This window comes from Carettochelys insculpta, chromosome 8, assembly GCF_033958435.1.
Source record: "Carettochelys insculpta isolate YL-2023 chromosome 8, ASM3395843v1, whole genome shotgun sequence".
Taxonomy (NCBI): Eukaryota; Metazoa; Chordata; order Testudines; family Carettochelyidae; genus Carettochelys; species Carettochelys insculpta.
Window position 1 is genome coordinate 9,802,502 of NC_134144.1, and position 15,753 is coordinate 9,818,254.

The following is a 15,753-nucleotide window of genomic DNA, read 5'->3' on the forward strand; positions in this document are numbered from 1 at the left end:
GTACTAAAAAGTCTTCACATCACAAGCTACGGACATTCATAAGGAGATGCCTGAGGTACATCCCTCGCATCAAATAGCAAGACTTCATCACAAATTAGGAGCTTTGGAACAGAGCAGGACAAGAACCACTTGACGTCCAAATCAAGAGAAGAAAGAGGGGCTGGCTAGGCCACACTCCCAGAAAGCCATCATCCAGCATAGTACATTAAGCTCTGAAATGGAACCTGCAAGGAAAATGTAAAGAGCAAGTCACTAGGAGGGTGGTGAAGCACTGGAATGGTCTACCCAGAGAAGTAGTGGGGTCTCCATCCTGGAGGTGTTTAAGTCTCGCCTGGACAAAGCCCTGGCGGGGCTGATCTGTTGCGTTTGCTCCTGCTTAGAGCAGGGGGCTGGACTAGATGGCTTTTTTTAGGTCTCTTCCAGCTCTGTTGTTCTATGATTCTATGAATCAGACAACATGGAGAAGATCTACTGAGACTGAAGGAAAACAACTGGGGTACTCCCGGAGTCATCTAGAAGTTTTGTTCCAAGACAGAGTGAAGTTGGGAGGACTTGTAGATGACCTATGTTCCACTCAGAGTACAAGAGTTTAAGTCAAGTAAGTCAATATCTACCCACCCACCCATCACAGAGGTAGCTATGAACATGCTTATGGGATTGCATATGAAACAAAAAGTGCTTATAGATGGTCAAATGTGTTTCATTTCCTAATATAAGGCACCATTATACTGGTATTACCATGTCCACTCTTGGCTGTACTGGTATTACTACGCCAGAAAAATAAAACAACCAATCACACGCTAACGCAGTTACATGAGTGCAAACTGTGTAGAACAGCAGGCCTGAGGAGTGCTGGGTATTTGTCCAGTCTCAAAAAGGAGCCATCTGAGAGGCTTTCGATTTCAAAACAGGCTCCAATTTGTTCCTTTTTTTTTTTAATGTTCAGAACAGATTCCAATGTGTGTCTGACCAGCCCCCCCGCATGGGCCCAGCCTGTGGATCAGCCTTATCTCAGAGGAGCCTGCTAACACCGAGCTCTGCACCCACCCACTCCTGGCCCCCTACTTCTCCCCAGCGAGTCTGGTTCCGTGGGGGTCTCTTCCCTTGCCTTAGGCTGTCAGCAATTTGGGGCAGGTTCTGTCCGTCTCTGTGGTGAGCGTCTGTCCATCCAGCACCCAGCATGCCGAGGAAGGGGGGGTAGGACTGGACCCACTAGGTTCCTAAATGCTGGCAACACAGAGCTGGGCATAGCACCCCCACCTCTCCTCCAGGGCCTGGGCGGACCTATGACCCCCCACAACCCGGGGTGGGTGGAGCCGTTGCCTCCCACAGCCCCGGGGTGGGCGGAGCTATACCCCAAAGGGATGGGCGGAGCTATGGCTCCCCTCCCCCAGAAGATGGGCGGAGCTATGACCCTCGGGGTGGGCGGAGCTACGGCTCGGCCCCTCGAGGCTGGGCGGAGCTATAACCCCTCCCCCCCGGCCAGGGCGGAGCTGCCCCTCGGGAGACTCGCACCGCCCCTTCGCACCCAGCGGCGGGGGCTGCCGGGGCTCGGCGCGGCCCGGAGCGGGGAGCCGGCGGGTGAGTGCGTGGCCCGGGTGCGGCCGCAGCCCGGCGGGAGGCGGGGACCGAGCAGCCGCAGCCGCAGCCGCCGCCGCCGCCGCCGCGAGAGGCCGCCTGGGCCCGCTCCCAGCCCTGCCGTGGGGCGGCCGCACAGAGCCGGGCCGCGCGGGGTCCTGGCTCCGCCCCGCTCTGGCGTGGCCGGGCTTGAGCGCGCCCGGGGCGGGCGGTGCAGGCGCCTTTCCCCGGGGGCGGCGGGCTGGTGATAATTCCACCCCCGCTAGGACACGCAGGGCTCTGAACCCCCCTCCTCCGGCACCCTGCGACCTCACCGGGCGGGGGAGAGAATCTGCCGGACCCGGGAGGTCACTGTTACCTAGCACAGGGGTTCCCCCGAACTTGACATCGTGGGAACCCGGATATTTTTTTCAGTACCATTTTTTGCAATCGCAAAATATAAATGCATGTTAAAACAATGAAAAATAAATAAACTTTCACTGTTTAGTATTTATTAGTACATAATAATACGAATCCTGTTATAAAATAGTTAAAGTGCCTAACTTAAGTTCCCTTAATTATGTGGGAAAATACAAAATGTACGAAATTAATAGGCTTGTGTGTGGAAAATTTTATATTTTCTAAGGATGGGTATTTTTTTTTCCCCAAGGATGGGTACTGAGCTGTGGCCCACCCTTTAGGAAATGCTGGTCTAGCACGTTACCAACACTTCTGCTGCTTACTGGGCTCTGAGATGACATTTGGGGTAAATTACAGCTAAATAACAGCACAACACAGAGCCAGGACTGGTGGCTGGAAGCAAACTTTGAGACCACAGGCAACTTGGCCACACCCATGATAAGGGGCTGTCCAGCTAATTAAAATCATGCCGGGTTATGGATGTTGCTGAACAAGAGAGTGCCGGATTAGAGGTTCAACCTGCAGCAGGTTTTTTCCTATTCTGATGCCAACCCTCACAAAGCTTGATCCAGACTGTCACCCAACACTTCTATCCATGTACAAGCTGTCTCAGTCACCCACAAAACAGTCTATGCTTCTTTCCTGCTCGGCTGCAGAGATTCCAAAGGAGTTTTGCCGAGCGAATGTTTACAACCAACCAAAGCCAAATTGCACAGGACAAGAAAGAAAGCACATATAAGTCATCTGTGGTGCAGAGGTGGGTTACAGCTGTAACAAGCACTTAACATGGTTAACGAGTACATATCATAGCCTGCTTTGCCCCGGACAGATACGTTTTGTGGATTACTCTTAAATCAATAAGTAACCCCTGGGCAAACTTCCATGACATAAATCAAAGCATTAGTCTGTCACCATAAGTAAACAGAGTAATGGAAGAATTTGCCTCTACTGGGGATAAGTCCTAAGATTTAAAAAAAAAAAAAAAAAAAAAATTAGATCAGTCCAGTTTAACTCAGTCCGTCAGGTATGGAAGGCATTGCTTCCCCTGACACGGTTCCTTGTCATTTCCAGTAATCCCTCCGTGGGTGTTTCTCACCCTTCAGTCTGGTTCTAATCATTCCCAGATATAGTCCCTCGTTGTCCTCACTAACGTCCCTCATGTCCCCTTCTGTCCGGCGGTTGTCCGTTGAAGTCCTGGCAACAGTCTCCTCTGTTGCACCTCTCCAATCCAGCACACTCTCCTCTGGCAACATAAGTAATGCAGCATGATTTTAGTTAGCCAGATGACCACTTATTGTGAGTGTGGCTAGGTTTCCCGTGGTCCCATAAAGTTTGTTTGCAGCCACTAGTCTCTCTGTGTTCTGTGCTGTTATTTAGCTGTAATTTACCCCTAAATGTCTTGTAAGAGCCCCTTAAGCAGCTAAAACATTGGTAATGTGCTAGACAATATTAATCTCCCAGTGATCCAGCAAATTCTCTCATCTGGCACCTGTCATGTCCCAAGGGTGTCAGACAAGAGAGGTTCAACCTGTACAAAGTCATCTTTGCAGGTATCCCAAAAAGTGTGCAGCAGTCTGACCACCTGAGTCATCTCTCACTAAGCTTCCTAATTGTGCCGGTGGTTAAGCACGGAAATAAATTGCTTAGGGAGGTTGTGGAATCTCCGTCATTGTCTAACCTGCTCTCAAAGATCACCATACACCTGCCAGGGATGGTCTAGATCAGCAGTGAGGAACCGAGAATTGTCAGTGGGCCATATGAGTGGCCCTCCTTGCAGGTATTCAAACTGCAATAGGAGTGGGGGACGGAGTGTGGATCAGGTGATCTGTGGAGGTCTGAAAGTGCTGGGAGGGAAGGAGAGGGAGTAGGGAGTTTGGGTCTCCTGGGAAGAGGGGCCTCGCAGATGACTGCGTTATCCTCTGGGCTAAGAGTTGTGGACTCCCTCTCTCTCCTCGGTCCCACTGCAGCTAAACTGTGAGAGAACCCTTAGGTATTTGGACTCTCTGTCAAGTTGCTGAGAAGCAGCCAAGCTAGTTTGAGAGCAGAGGACAAAGCAGATGTTCTTTTCTCACGGAAATGTCACAAAGATTTGTTTTCCTTACTCCGTAGGTCAGAGAAGTTTGATTGATGGACAGTAAAATGGCGTTGGTTCCCTATGACGACAGTGCAGTTTGGGGATTGCAGAAGTTCCATAAATCTTCATTTGTGTATCATTTTGCCAACCACACAATCCAAATCAAACAAAACTGGAAGCAGCTGGGAGTAGCAGCAGTTGTATGGGACGCAGTATGTTTGATTAAAAACCGTATTTCAATTGTGCAGAACACATACCTGTTTCAAGTTCAACTTCTAATAATGCTGAGATCGTATGTAGTGCTTTTCATCAGTATATCTCAAAATTCTTTGCAAAGCCACTATAATTATTCCCATTTCAAAGATGGGGAATCTGAGGCTCAGCCAGGTGAAATGACATGCTCATCAACCTGGGAGAGTTGGCTGCAATTTTTCTGCAGGAAATTTTCCCCCCCAGGTGAAAATCTTTTCATGGTACATTGTCAGCATGATCAAAACATTCCATTGTGCTCAATTTTCTCTAACATTTGAAAATTGATACTACGACCTAACTCTTCCATTTTTTTAGAATTCTTTGTTAGATTTCTAGAGTGTGTAAACTCTGTTCAGTAAGAAAATGCATTTTTTGGTAAATGAAAAATGTTGACAATAGTTGCAATACAAAGTTATCACTGGAAAAAAAAATCACTAAAGACTTTCTGGGCAAGGAGGTCATTCTGTAGCTTGAAAAACAGTTTGAGATTTCAAAATTTGTCACAAAGTTGTTTTCCCCTTTTTTTTGACCAGGTCTTAATAAAATAATACTTAGTGTTTGCATAGGTCTTTTAATCTTCAAAGCACTTTACAGCCATTAATCCCCACACCACGCTGCCATGGTGTAGCTCCAGAACCTGAAGCACAGAAGAAGTCAGTGGTAGAGCTTGTATTGCAATTTAGGTATTCTGGGTCCCAGTCCTGTGCTCTAACCACTCAACCATTCCTATCTTTCTGATTAAGATAACAGGTTTGGAAATTTAACTGCTCATATTTACTGCAACATACAGGCTAACGCTGCTGTCACCTGTTCCTAAGGACATGTCTCATACTCATGGGACAGAGTTTTCTGTAGAGTGTGAGGACTTGCCGAACAGCAGTTCACTTTGGATTTAAGTTGCCCTTGAGCTTTACAAACAATATAGGAGATTGTGTGTACCACGATTAAACCAAACAATTTTGAAAAGTGAGAAGTGTGATAAAGGGTAATTGTGCATCTCAACAGTTCCGCAATTTTGCCTTGATTTTTGCACGAACAAAAATCCTGCTCTTCCTTTCTTGGCACAACTATTTCTTTGTTTCTGCTTCCTTTTGTCATGCTTTGGATTTAATGAAGGGACTGTCCCATGGAATTTTTTTAACCCTACTCTGCAGGACTGATAGATTGGCTCTTCCTTTCTTCCCACCATCAGCCTCTGTATAAAGATAAAATGTAGCTGTAGACTTGATGTGCTTCATTGTCTGTACATTTTGGTTTGAGTCAGACATACTGTGGTTTGAAATCACTATATCAAGTCCTCCTCCCAACTCTTACTTTGTCTGGTATATTTATTCAGGCTGTAGTCCTGTGTGCTTACCTGGAGATGGGAAATACTGATCTACAAGGACGCTCAGTGATTGAACTAGGAGCAGGAACTGGCTTGCTGGGAATAGTGGCCACGTTATTGGGTAAGTTTTTTTTTTTTTTTTTTTTTTTTTTAAAAGAACTTGCTGTGGCCATAAAATTCACAAATCAGGTGGCAGAGCTGCTGTGTAAGTCAACAGCCAAGCTCAATGAGTTACTGTGATGTTTCCTGTGCGGCTCGTCTTCCTTCTTGTTAGGCTTTAGAGCAGGGATCAGCAACCTTTCCGAGGCGGAGTGCCGAAATTTGACCTTTTGACTTCTAGGGACAGTCCCAGTGCTGGTGATACTTTTTAAAGTCACTAATAGTTCTACTTACAAGAGCTTCGTTAATAAGTAAATGAAGATGCAGAGCTTTACTGTTTAGGTGGTGGCTGGTAGCATTAGCCGGTCTTCTGTTCATCCACAGGTGGCCTGGCTTTGAGCAAGCTCCCGGCTGCATGGGGGAGGAGGAGCAGGACTGAGCTCCTGCCTCATGTGCCACTCTTGGCACCTGTGCCAGGAGTTGCTGACCCCTGCTTTAGAGTCTACTGTGTTATTTACTGCGATTATGGTACCATAACAAGTTCTTTATGGTAGAGTAATTATTCCTCTTTATTCGGCACTGGTGAGGCCCCATCTGGAATATTGTGTCCGGTTTTGGTCCCCCCAGTATAAAAAGGATGTGGATTTGCTGGAGCAGGTTCAGCGAAGGGCAACAAAAATGATTAAGGGGATGGAGCACAAGACCTATGAGGATAGGCTGAGGGATTTGGGCTTGTTCAGTTTACAGAAGAGAAGACTTAGAGGTGATTTAATAGCAGCCTTCAACTTCCTGAAGGGGAGCTCTAAAAAGGAGGGCGAGAAACTGTTCTCAGTGGTGTCAGATGGCAGAACAAGGAGTAATGGTCAGAAGTTGAAGAGGGAGAGATGTAGGTTAGATATTAGGAAAAACTACTTCACCAGGCGGGTGGTGAAGCATTGGAATGCGTTGCCTAGAGAGGTGGTGGGTTCTCCATCCCTGGAGGTTTTTAAGTCTCGTCTGGACAAGGTCCTGGCTGGGATGACTTAGTGGGGGTTGATCCTGCTTGAAGCAGGGGGCTGGACTAGATGACCTCCTGAGGTCCCTTCCAGCCCTGTGATTCTGTGAGTCTTCTGAAGATGCCTTCTACTGCCATAGTAACGAGCTCTGCAGCACACTCTTCTTTCCTATCACTGTTCTCCTCCAGGCAATAAATGCTCTGCTTGTGCCTGTACGTTTTATTAATACTAGCAGGGCCCAGCCCTCTGTGGCGGTTACCAAGCTGGCAGCTCCAGCCTCGAGGACCTGGCTGGGAGCTGGCCAGGGCATGGAGTTCTGCTGGCCGCTCCAGCCCCCAGGCTCTGGGGAAGCTTTGCTTCCTACTGTATTCAGTCATTGTGTGTTTCAAAGTTCAGTTAGACACCCTGACTATAGCACAGGCAAGAGGCAGCTCTACCCTACAGCAGAAGATCGACCCACTTAGACGTTATGAGACATGAGGAGTAAGGGAGGTTGACAGGAGGAATTGTCCCATTGGCCGCCCCTGTGTAGATAGCCAAGTTAGCTGAGCGCAGATACGTTGGTTTTAGCTATGCAATTGGCATAGTTAAAATTGTGTCTACGGTCGACTTTCTTATTCTAGTTAGACATAGGCTTAAGAGTCAATGTGGCGCAGTTCTCCCTTGCCTCATCACTTTAGGACCCAGCCCACCCTTGACAAATGGTAAATTCCAATAAAATTAACAAATATTAGTTTGATTCTCATTTGAAAAGGAACTGATATTTGATCATTTTAAAACAAGCTCCTCCTTTTGTTCCCCAGCCAATATCTGGGACATGCAATTGTTCTAATTGTAATTAATTCCTCCACCGTGCGTCATAACAAATTATGTCCCCACACCCCCCAGGGGCCACGGAGCGGTGTTAACATGGCACTCTTCATCAGTACCTGGGTCAAGCCAGTGCAACCAGTGGACCAGATTTGTCAATGAACACTGATCAGGTGGCACCTGAGGCACGTTATTCACACACTACAAAGACAAGTCCCCCCGTTCTTACTTTTGTTTCTTACCTTCATTGTAGCCAGAGGATTTGATTCTGCAGTTGGATCTGTGTCGGTAGGCTGGATTGGAGCACGCAGTTGGGATTTTCAGAAGCCCTCAACAGTAGCCTCATATTGTTCCTAGTGTAGTCAGTTCTCCATCTAGCTTAGCAGCTTGTCTTCAGACAGCGGCCACCTGCCAGGTGCGTCAGAGGGAATGATCAGCATAGTCATCCCTGTTGTCCTGTCGCAGCTTCTGGCAGTCAGAGACTGGGGACACCAAGAGCACGGTGGTGTGTCCCTGGTGAGCCTGGATAATCACCGCTGATGAACCTATAATTCATGAATTTAACCAGGCCTTTTTTGAAACTCATTATAGTAAAATTATGACCAAATGCAAACAAAATACCACAACTGTTAACTTAAACATCCGTTGACAAAATACATGTGTCTTTGGCTCTTGAGTTACCTATCTGCTCTGTCTGGATCCCTAGGGGTAATCTGCTAGTGCATAATTAAATGCGACATCAGGACAAAAAACTGATGAGATTTTTCATTGTCATGTCCCACAATTTATGCTGGAGTTCTCTAGTAGTAAGGTAGAAAGCAATTGGCGCAGTCTTTCTAAAAAGAAATAATTTGTTCCAAAAAGGATATTGATGTGTTAATGTTAATTCTTACCACTTAACATAAATAAAACTGAATATTCCAAGAGTCAGATGACTTGAAATCTGTGCCTTTTGAGTGAAAAAAGAGGAGCCGGTACTCAGCCAGCTCTCCGCCCATCCCCGCCACCAGTCTCATGGCTGGGGCTGCCAAGGTGCCTGGGAAGTACCGGCACAAAAAAAGCACGGCTTAAAGTCAAGCAGGTCAGTAAACGTTTTCATCGTTGTTCAGTAACTTTGTTAACGGTTAATGGGAACGTGGGAATTGTTATTTGATAACTAATAATTAATGGGACTGCAAAAGCAACAAGGGGTCCTGTGGCACCTTATAGCCTAACAGAAGTGTATGAGCAGAAGCTTTTGTGGGCAAAGACCCACTTTGCCAGATGCAGGGGTGCGGCTGCTTCCCCATTGTATTTGAAAAGCTGTATCAATGGACATCAGTTACGTGTCTTGAGACTTACCCTCCTTGTGCCACACAGGTGCTCATGTCACCCTCACAGACAGGGAAACAGCACTGGAATTTCTCAAGTCAAACGTTCAGGCTAACTTACCTCCCGACCTCCAGACGAGAGCTGCGGTAAAGGAGCTGACATGGGGAAGAAACCTGGGGAACTTCTCTCCAGGGAAGTTTGACTTCATCTTGGGCGCAGACATCATTTATCTGGAAGATACGTTTGTGGATCTTCTTCAGACATTGGAGCACTTGTGCTCAGAACGTACAGTTATTCTGTTGTCATGTCGAATTCGCTATGAACGGGACCAGAACTTCCTGGAGATGCTGAAGGGACGTTTTTCTGTACATGAAGTCTACTACGATCCCAGTAAGGACGTACGTATATTCAAAGCACAGAGGAGCGTTCGCAAGGAAGAATTTTGACTGCATTTCTTTTCTCTAATACCAAACACTATTTGCAGGTTTGCTACCGTTATACGTATATTCAACATACCTGTACCAATAAACTTAATTTCAAAAGGATCCTGGCTGGCATCTTAGGCCATATCTGTCATCATGATACCTGAGCACAGCTGAGGTGTGTATGCTCTGCCCTCCTCGTGTATAAGACTTATTTTCAACCTTCTCATTGTCACTGAGTGAGCTTAGAAAAGGTTATTTTAGAACTGGTTTAAACTTTTTCAGCCAAAAGATTTTCCCTGTGAAAAATTGGAGTTTAATTGAAAACAGTTGTTTTGCAGGAATATGTCATTTGATGACGGTTGCTCAGTTTGACAGAAAATTATGAACTTTTTATGTTGTTGCCAAATTAACATTTCTATTTTCAGTTTTTGTAAATTGAAAATGTTTCAAAATATCAGATTTTGGAATGGATCTCTTTTCATTTTTGCTACTGAATAGAATAGAATGAAAAACATTGAGGGGTTTTCTTTTCACTTCTCTTTCCCCTTTCATGTCTTCACCCTTGCTGTAGCTTTTCAAGACTCCCTCAACTTTGAAAAAATTGGAGTGAAAAAAATGTAAACTAAACCAAGGTAGAGACTAGTGACTGTTCCAGGACACCCACATTGTGCTGAAGGGGAGTCCTGTAGGCACCTTGCCTCGGTTTCCCTCTGAGTTCTGCCAGAGTAATTTAGTCATAAGCACGGTCTTTGAAACAATAATCCCCTTCTGGCCTCCAGTTTGTTCAGTATCGTTCAACCCCCACAAAGCTTATGGTCTGAGTCCTCCTTGTGATTGCGGCTTGAAACTTTGGCCTCCCCAGCTTGTAAGTTACCGCCCAAATCAGGGATGTCACAGTCCCCTGACCTGGGGCTGTGTCCTGATCGACTTATTTATCCAGCATATCCCTACTGTCTCTCAAGCTTCTCCCTTATATACCCATAGGCCTGGCCTGGCCTGGCCTGACAGTCACATGACCTTCCTGTCACATGACTACAATCACTTTCTCAACCTGGGGAGAGATACAGCTGTTAGAGTCAACTGTATCTCTGCCATGTAATGCCATAGTGTTGTCATTACATCAAGGGAAAGTGGTAGCATTTTATCCTCTTCTGACCCTTGTTCCCCCCAGTCTTGTGGGTGCGAGTGTGAGCCCTGATCCCCTCACTCCAGCCAGGTTTGCACGGAAGGCGTGCCATGTTCCTTCTGTGTCTAGGCGGATAGGGTTGACCTGACTGGTACTGTGGGCACACCATTTTCACAGCACTGGGCGACGTGCCTAGGTCAGTCTAATTGTTAAATGTAGATCAGGACTAAGAAAAAGGAAGTGTTCAGAAACCTTGGCCAGAGTTCATTTATTGCACTTCACAGCAAATAGGACAAAGTGAAGGGAAACAAATGATAGTTTCAAAATTTTCAAAGAAATAGTTCATTAAAAATGACAAAAAAAAAACCAAAACCCTGCAAAACTGCTTTTGGTTTTTTTTTGTGAAATGGCTCATTTTTAAAAAACTTTTTTCCCCCAGTTGTTGGAAGGGTGACACTAAAGTCCAGTCAATAGCAAGAGATGCCAAGCAGCAGGGTCCCTTGCAGCAAGGCATTTTAGGGTTCACACAGAGAGTGAACGTTCCTTGGGGGGTGCGCTTGCACATGGGCAGAAGGGAGGGAGGCACCGCACTTTAGGGGAGGGCCAATAGGATCTGAGAGATTTTGCTGGCGGTGGGGACAGCGTGCACAGGCCTCCCACACAGTGCAGAGAGCCACGCGGAAGAGCCAGCCGCTTTGGGCGGTCTGGAGCTGCTGGCAGGCAGGGAAGTCTGCTTGAGAGTGCTGCTGGCAGGGAGCTGCTTAGGTTAAGTGCCTCCCAGTCAGAGCCTGCCCCTGGCACCCCATCTCCTCCTGCACCCCAGCTCCCTCCCAAACTGTGCACCGCTTCCTACATCCCTCCTCCAGGCCAGGATCCTCTCCTGCACCCCAGTCCGCTGCCCAGGTCACCACCCAAACGCTCTGTGCCCTCCTACCCCAGGTCACAATGCCCCCTCAGACCCTGTACCCATTGCTACATCCCTCCCCAGGCCACAACCTGCTCCTGCACCCATACCCCTGCCCAGACTCTGCACCCCAATACCCTGCCTAGGTCATAAGCCCCCTCCTTCACTCAAACTCTCCCGCAGACCCTGCACCCTTTCCTGCACCCCAGTCCCCTGCCCCTTTCTGCCCCCAACCTCCATCCCAGACCCCACATCTCCATAGAAAATGGTGGTTCTTGACCACTTACCAAAATCTTGGAGTGACCCCGCTCCCTTCAACAATTATTGCCCACCTCGGTCTAGCTTTACTCGGTCCTGCCTCAGTTCAGGGCTCTGGCCTAGAAGTCCTTTCGAAGTCTCTTCCAGCCTTTTGTTTTTGTTTTTCGATGATTCTTTTTACCTTGATTTGTGTAAGTAGCTAAATCATCTGCTTTGACTTCTATTCTAGGCAACTGCTATGTCTGGGTGAGGCTGTGGGTTTGTTTGTTTTTTAAAACAGACCTCTCAGAGTTGGGTTGTTGTGTTTAAAATTTGTAATACATCTGAACATCACCGCATCCCAGATCCACCAATCAAGCTCTCATAACGGTTCCTTATGGTGATGGTGTAACTTAATTGGCAGGCGAGAGTCAAGATAATACAACTGTGTGTCAAAAATAAATAAAGTAAGAGGGATTTTACTTATATGGGAACTGGATTATACTTACCTACAATAACATTAAATAGATGAAAAATGTAATAAATAACATTGGGGTGTGTGTGTGTGTGTGAGAACAACTTCCTGCTAAGTAAGTATAGTGATCCCTGTATGCACAGACTATTCTCTTAAAAGCTCTTGTTACTTGTTCAAGGCTTCCCTTTTCCCAGCTGCATGATCAGCTCCTGCGACTGGCTGTTTATGAGCCAGTTGCCCAGGTACACAAACACCTGGACGCTGTGTCTTTGGAGGAAGGTGCAACTCGTGCCTGGAGAAACGACCCTTTGTTGACAAAGGCCAAATGTCCCCAAGGCTGGAACAGCCTGGACTGCTGCTGCTGGAGCTATGGCTGAAAAGCTTCTGCTCTGTAGTGGCACCTGCAGGCTTAAGGGCCCCAGGATACTGTGAGAGCCCTCACAGCTGTGGGGTTGGGCGCCAGTCCATGGAGCAAACATCCCTGGCCCAGGGATGGGTTCTTCAGAGAGAGCCCAGATGGCACCAGCCAGGGAACCGGCACATGGCAACACCCAAGAGAGTGGGGCGACTGTAGAGTCTGCGATATTAGCGGCTGCCGCGGAAGGGATGAGGGCTCTGACCGTAGGTCCTCAGGGAGGTCCACATTGTACATTTGTGAGTAGAGCTGTGACCCAGGAGCCATAGTCACGGCCGCCGAGGATGACCATTTGGATAGTTGTCAGTAGCATTAATATTCCCAATGGGAGAGACTTCTCATTCGCAGAGATCGAGGCATCTGGCTTCTTTAGGGGCTGAAACTCACTGGTCTTGGCATGTCATCATGCTAACAGTGTTCCCCCTGGAGAGCGCGGTGGTGAATAGGTGTACAGCTGCTCCCCACCTTTCACTGGTGCAAAGTACTGGACAGGGGAGGCCACAGGCATGATTTTTATTTTTACATTTTTCATTTTTATTGAGTGGACCTGTCTGGGACAAGACGCTGCTGGTTGAGCCAACTGCCTGAATGACTTCCTCCACTTGGAGTGGCTGGGCCAGAGGCCATATGGTGGAGAAGATGATAAAGTGCCCGAGGTGTTAGCTGGCAAGGTAGAGAACCACCATGGTGCCCTATGAGGGGGATGCAGAGAACTTCCAAGGGGGCAACAGTGGTTCTGGGTCCTCCATGAAAGGAGGAGGAGTAGAAGTAGCAGCAGCCGCAGGAGGAATAGAATGGTGAGAGCTCCAAGGTGGACGTGTAGCAGCAGCCTGCAAGGGGTAGGAGATGGACATTGAAAGCGACCAGGCAGAGGGTACTGTGTCCGTACACCCACTGTGCAGCCTGTACAGGGGACCCAGCATGGGTATCAAGCCAAAGTGACTGGGCAGCCACCCTGTCCTGGTGTGGCCCCTAAGTCTGGAACAAGGCAGGAACTCGTGAAGGCTGAGGGACAGCCATTCCCTGAGAAGACACTGGAGCTGTGCAGACCTCCCCCCGGCCAGGGTCGTGAGTTCTCACAAAGTGGATGAGGCAAGCAAGAGCGGTGGAGAGATGGAGACTGGTGTCAGGGTGTAGGGTGCTGGGAGCCAGGGCAGTGCTGAGGGGAGTGGCATGGAGCAGAGTCATAGCGATGGGGCAGGCGACGAAAAGGTTAACCGGAGCCGAGGGTGGTGCCAGGACCGAGACTGTTGCTGATGTTGGTGCGGAACATGGTTATGGTGTGGCAAATGGGACTGACGGCGGGAGCGGGACTGAGACTGGTAGAGAGGTAGAGTGACGTTGAGAGCCCGGTCGGCATTGGGATGATGGGCAACATGGCCAGTGATGCTGGTGCCGGGTCAGGTACCAGCATCGAGAGTGAGACCAGTGTTGGTACTTAGGCCGGTACGGAGTCAGAGACTGGAGAGCAGGAACTGGTACCCCAGAAGGCAGACATCGAGGTCTTGACCTATGAAGGTCCTGGCTTAAAGGGCCTGACCACTGCAGGGAAAATGGGCCAGCGCTGCAAACTTGACGAGATGTAATCCATGACGAGTAGATCCCAGAGCCTGTAAGGTAGCATCAGAAAGATGACATTGCGGTAAACGAGGCACGGTTCCGAGCACTGAGGTGGCAGCGAGTGTGTGCCTAGGAGCCAGAGGTCAGAAAGCCCACAGTGAAGGCCCAAGGCAGGAAACAGAGCAGTGCCAAGCACGGTGGAGATGGAGGCTGTGAAGGTGTCCAGTACCATGAGCTGAAATGGTCACCCTCAGACAAGATGGGCAGAAGCCCCAGAAGAGGTGCAGGCAGGAGCAGCAGCATGCCCAGAGCTTGAGACCCTTGCCGACACGATACTCAATGGCAAAATGCAGGCCCCCCAAACAGTGAAGATGGGTAGCAAGGTTGCCTGTTAATAGGGGCTGTAAGCCTAACGAGCTCTGCTCAGGTCTTGGGATGCATCCATCCCTAACCCCTGCGGGGGAAACAGTCCCAATGAACAAGGAAGACCAACTGAACCAGGAACAATGGCTGTGCTAAACACAACCACAATAAGCATGTACATAGACAAGGCTGGGGATGTGTGTCACTGGAACAGATTCTCAAATAAGACAATCTAACAGCCACCACAGGCAGTAAGAAGGAACGCAGTGGGGCCAAGTCGACTGAGTCATAGATAGGCTTTGCATAGCACCACTATAGGGGGCTCACCAGCCGACCCAGCTGCCTAGCTGCTAGAGAGAACTTTCTGACAGCCGTGTATGCACGCACACACCGAACTCCAACAGGTAAGAGCGAGCACTTGAAAAAGAACAGCACGGCCCTGCATGCTGAAGGGAGCGACGCCTGTGGTCTGAATGTTTCTCCAACACTGAGGTATCTCGTACAAAGGCCAGGGCACTGCGCACCACTGGTGCGGCGGCAGCTCTGGTGCTGGTTGGGCTAGGAAGGCTGCTTCCAAGTAGAAGGAGCTCGAGGCCGTGGTATCACCCCTTATTACAGGGACGAAAGCTCCTCTGAATGGAGCACTTGTCCGCTTGATGTCCTTCACCCTGACCCTTAAGGCAGGCAGCGTGAGGGTCACCTCGGGCACGTCTGCTGCAGCTCACACAGGCTTTAAAGCCTTGTGAGCACAGCATGCCCCAGTGAAGGGGAAATAAAGCCGGTGGAATGCACAATAAGACAACTATTAAAGCTATTTATAGGATACTAGCAGAACCATACAAGGAACTACCCACACCTGTCTACACTAGGGTCCTGCACACATGCAAGGCAAGAGACCAGAGGTGTTCCAGTGACTGCCAGGGGCAGTAAGAAGGAACTGAGGGGGTGGCAGTGTCTTACATGCACTGTCCTAGAAGCACCACGTCAAGGGGCTCTGTGGCTGACCCGATTGATATCACTAGGGTAGAACTTTTCCAGCAATCATGCACAGGTGCCTGTTGGAATGCACGTGAGCAATCACTTGATGAAGTGGAGGGAGGGATAGCTCAGTGGTTTGAGCATTGGCCTTGTAAACTCAGGTTTATGAGCTCAGTCCTTGAGGAGGCCATTTAGGCGTCTGCAGCAACAGATTAAAAATAAATAATCTGTCTCGGATGGTGCTTGGTCCTGCCATGAGGGCAGAGGCCTGGACTCAATGACCTCTCAAGGTCCCTTCCAGCTCTATAAGATACATGCACCTCCCTATATTTTTAAGTACTCTTCCACATTATAAGTTGAACATGTTTGAGATGGGTATCATAAAGGAATGGTAACAAAGGAGCCTAATGATGCCTCATGCGCAG

At 48.5% G+C, this 15,753-nt stretch overlaps 1 protein-coding gene across 3 annotated transcripts; it reads left to right on the plus strand.

Annotated features, from left to right (window-relative positions):
- The first annotated feature begins 1,480 nt into the window (after nucleotides 1–1,480).
- METTL21A (methyltransferase 21A, HSPA lysine) lies at nucleotides 1,481–12,079 on the plus strand. Of its 3 annotated transcripts, XM_075001769.1 has the most exons (5): nucleotides 1,537–1,581; nucleotides 2,228–2,734; nucleotides 4,087–4,263; nucleotides 5,640–5,751; nucleotides 8,894–12,079. In XM_075001769.1, the coding sequence occupies exons 3-5, from the start codon at nucleotides 4,105–4,107 to the stop codon at nucleotides 9,289–9,291; spliced, it is 669 nt and encodes a 222-aa protein (XP_074857870.1). In that variant the 5' UTR covers nucleotides 1,537–1,581; nucleotides 2,228–2,734; nucleotides 4,087–4,104; the 3' UTR covers nucleotides 9,292–12,079. The 3 variants fall into 3 exon arrangements, with proteins under 3 accessions (XP_074857869.1, XP_074857870.1, XP_074857871.1); XM_075001768.1 differs by lacking the exon at nucleotides 2,228–2,734 and having other exon boundaries at nucleotides 1,481–1,581; XM_075001770.1 differs by lacking the exons at nucleotides 1,537–1,581; nucleotides 2,228–2,734; nucleotides 4,087–4,263 and adding an exon at nucleotides 4,306–4,343.
- Nucleotides 12,080–15,753: the final 3,674 nt, after the last annotated feature.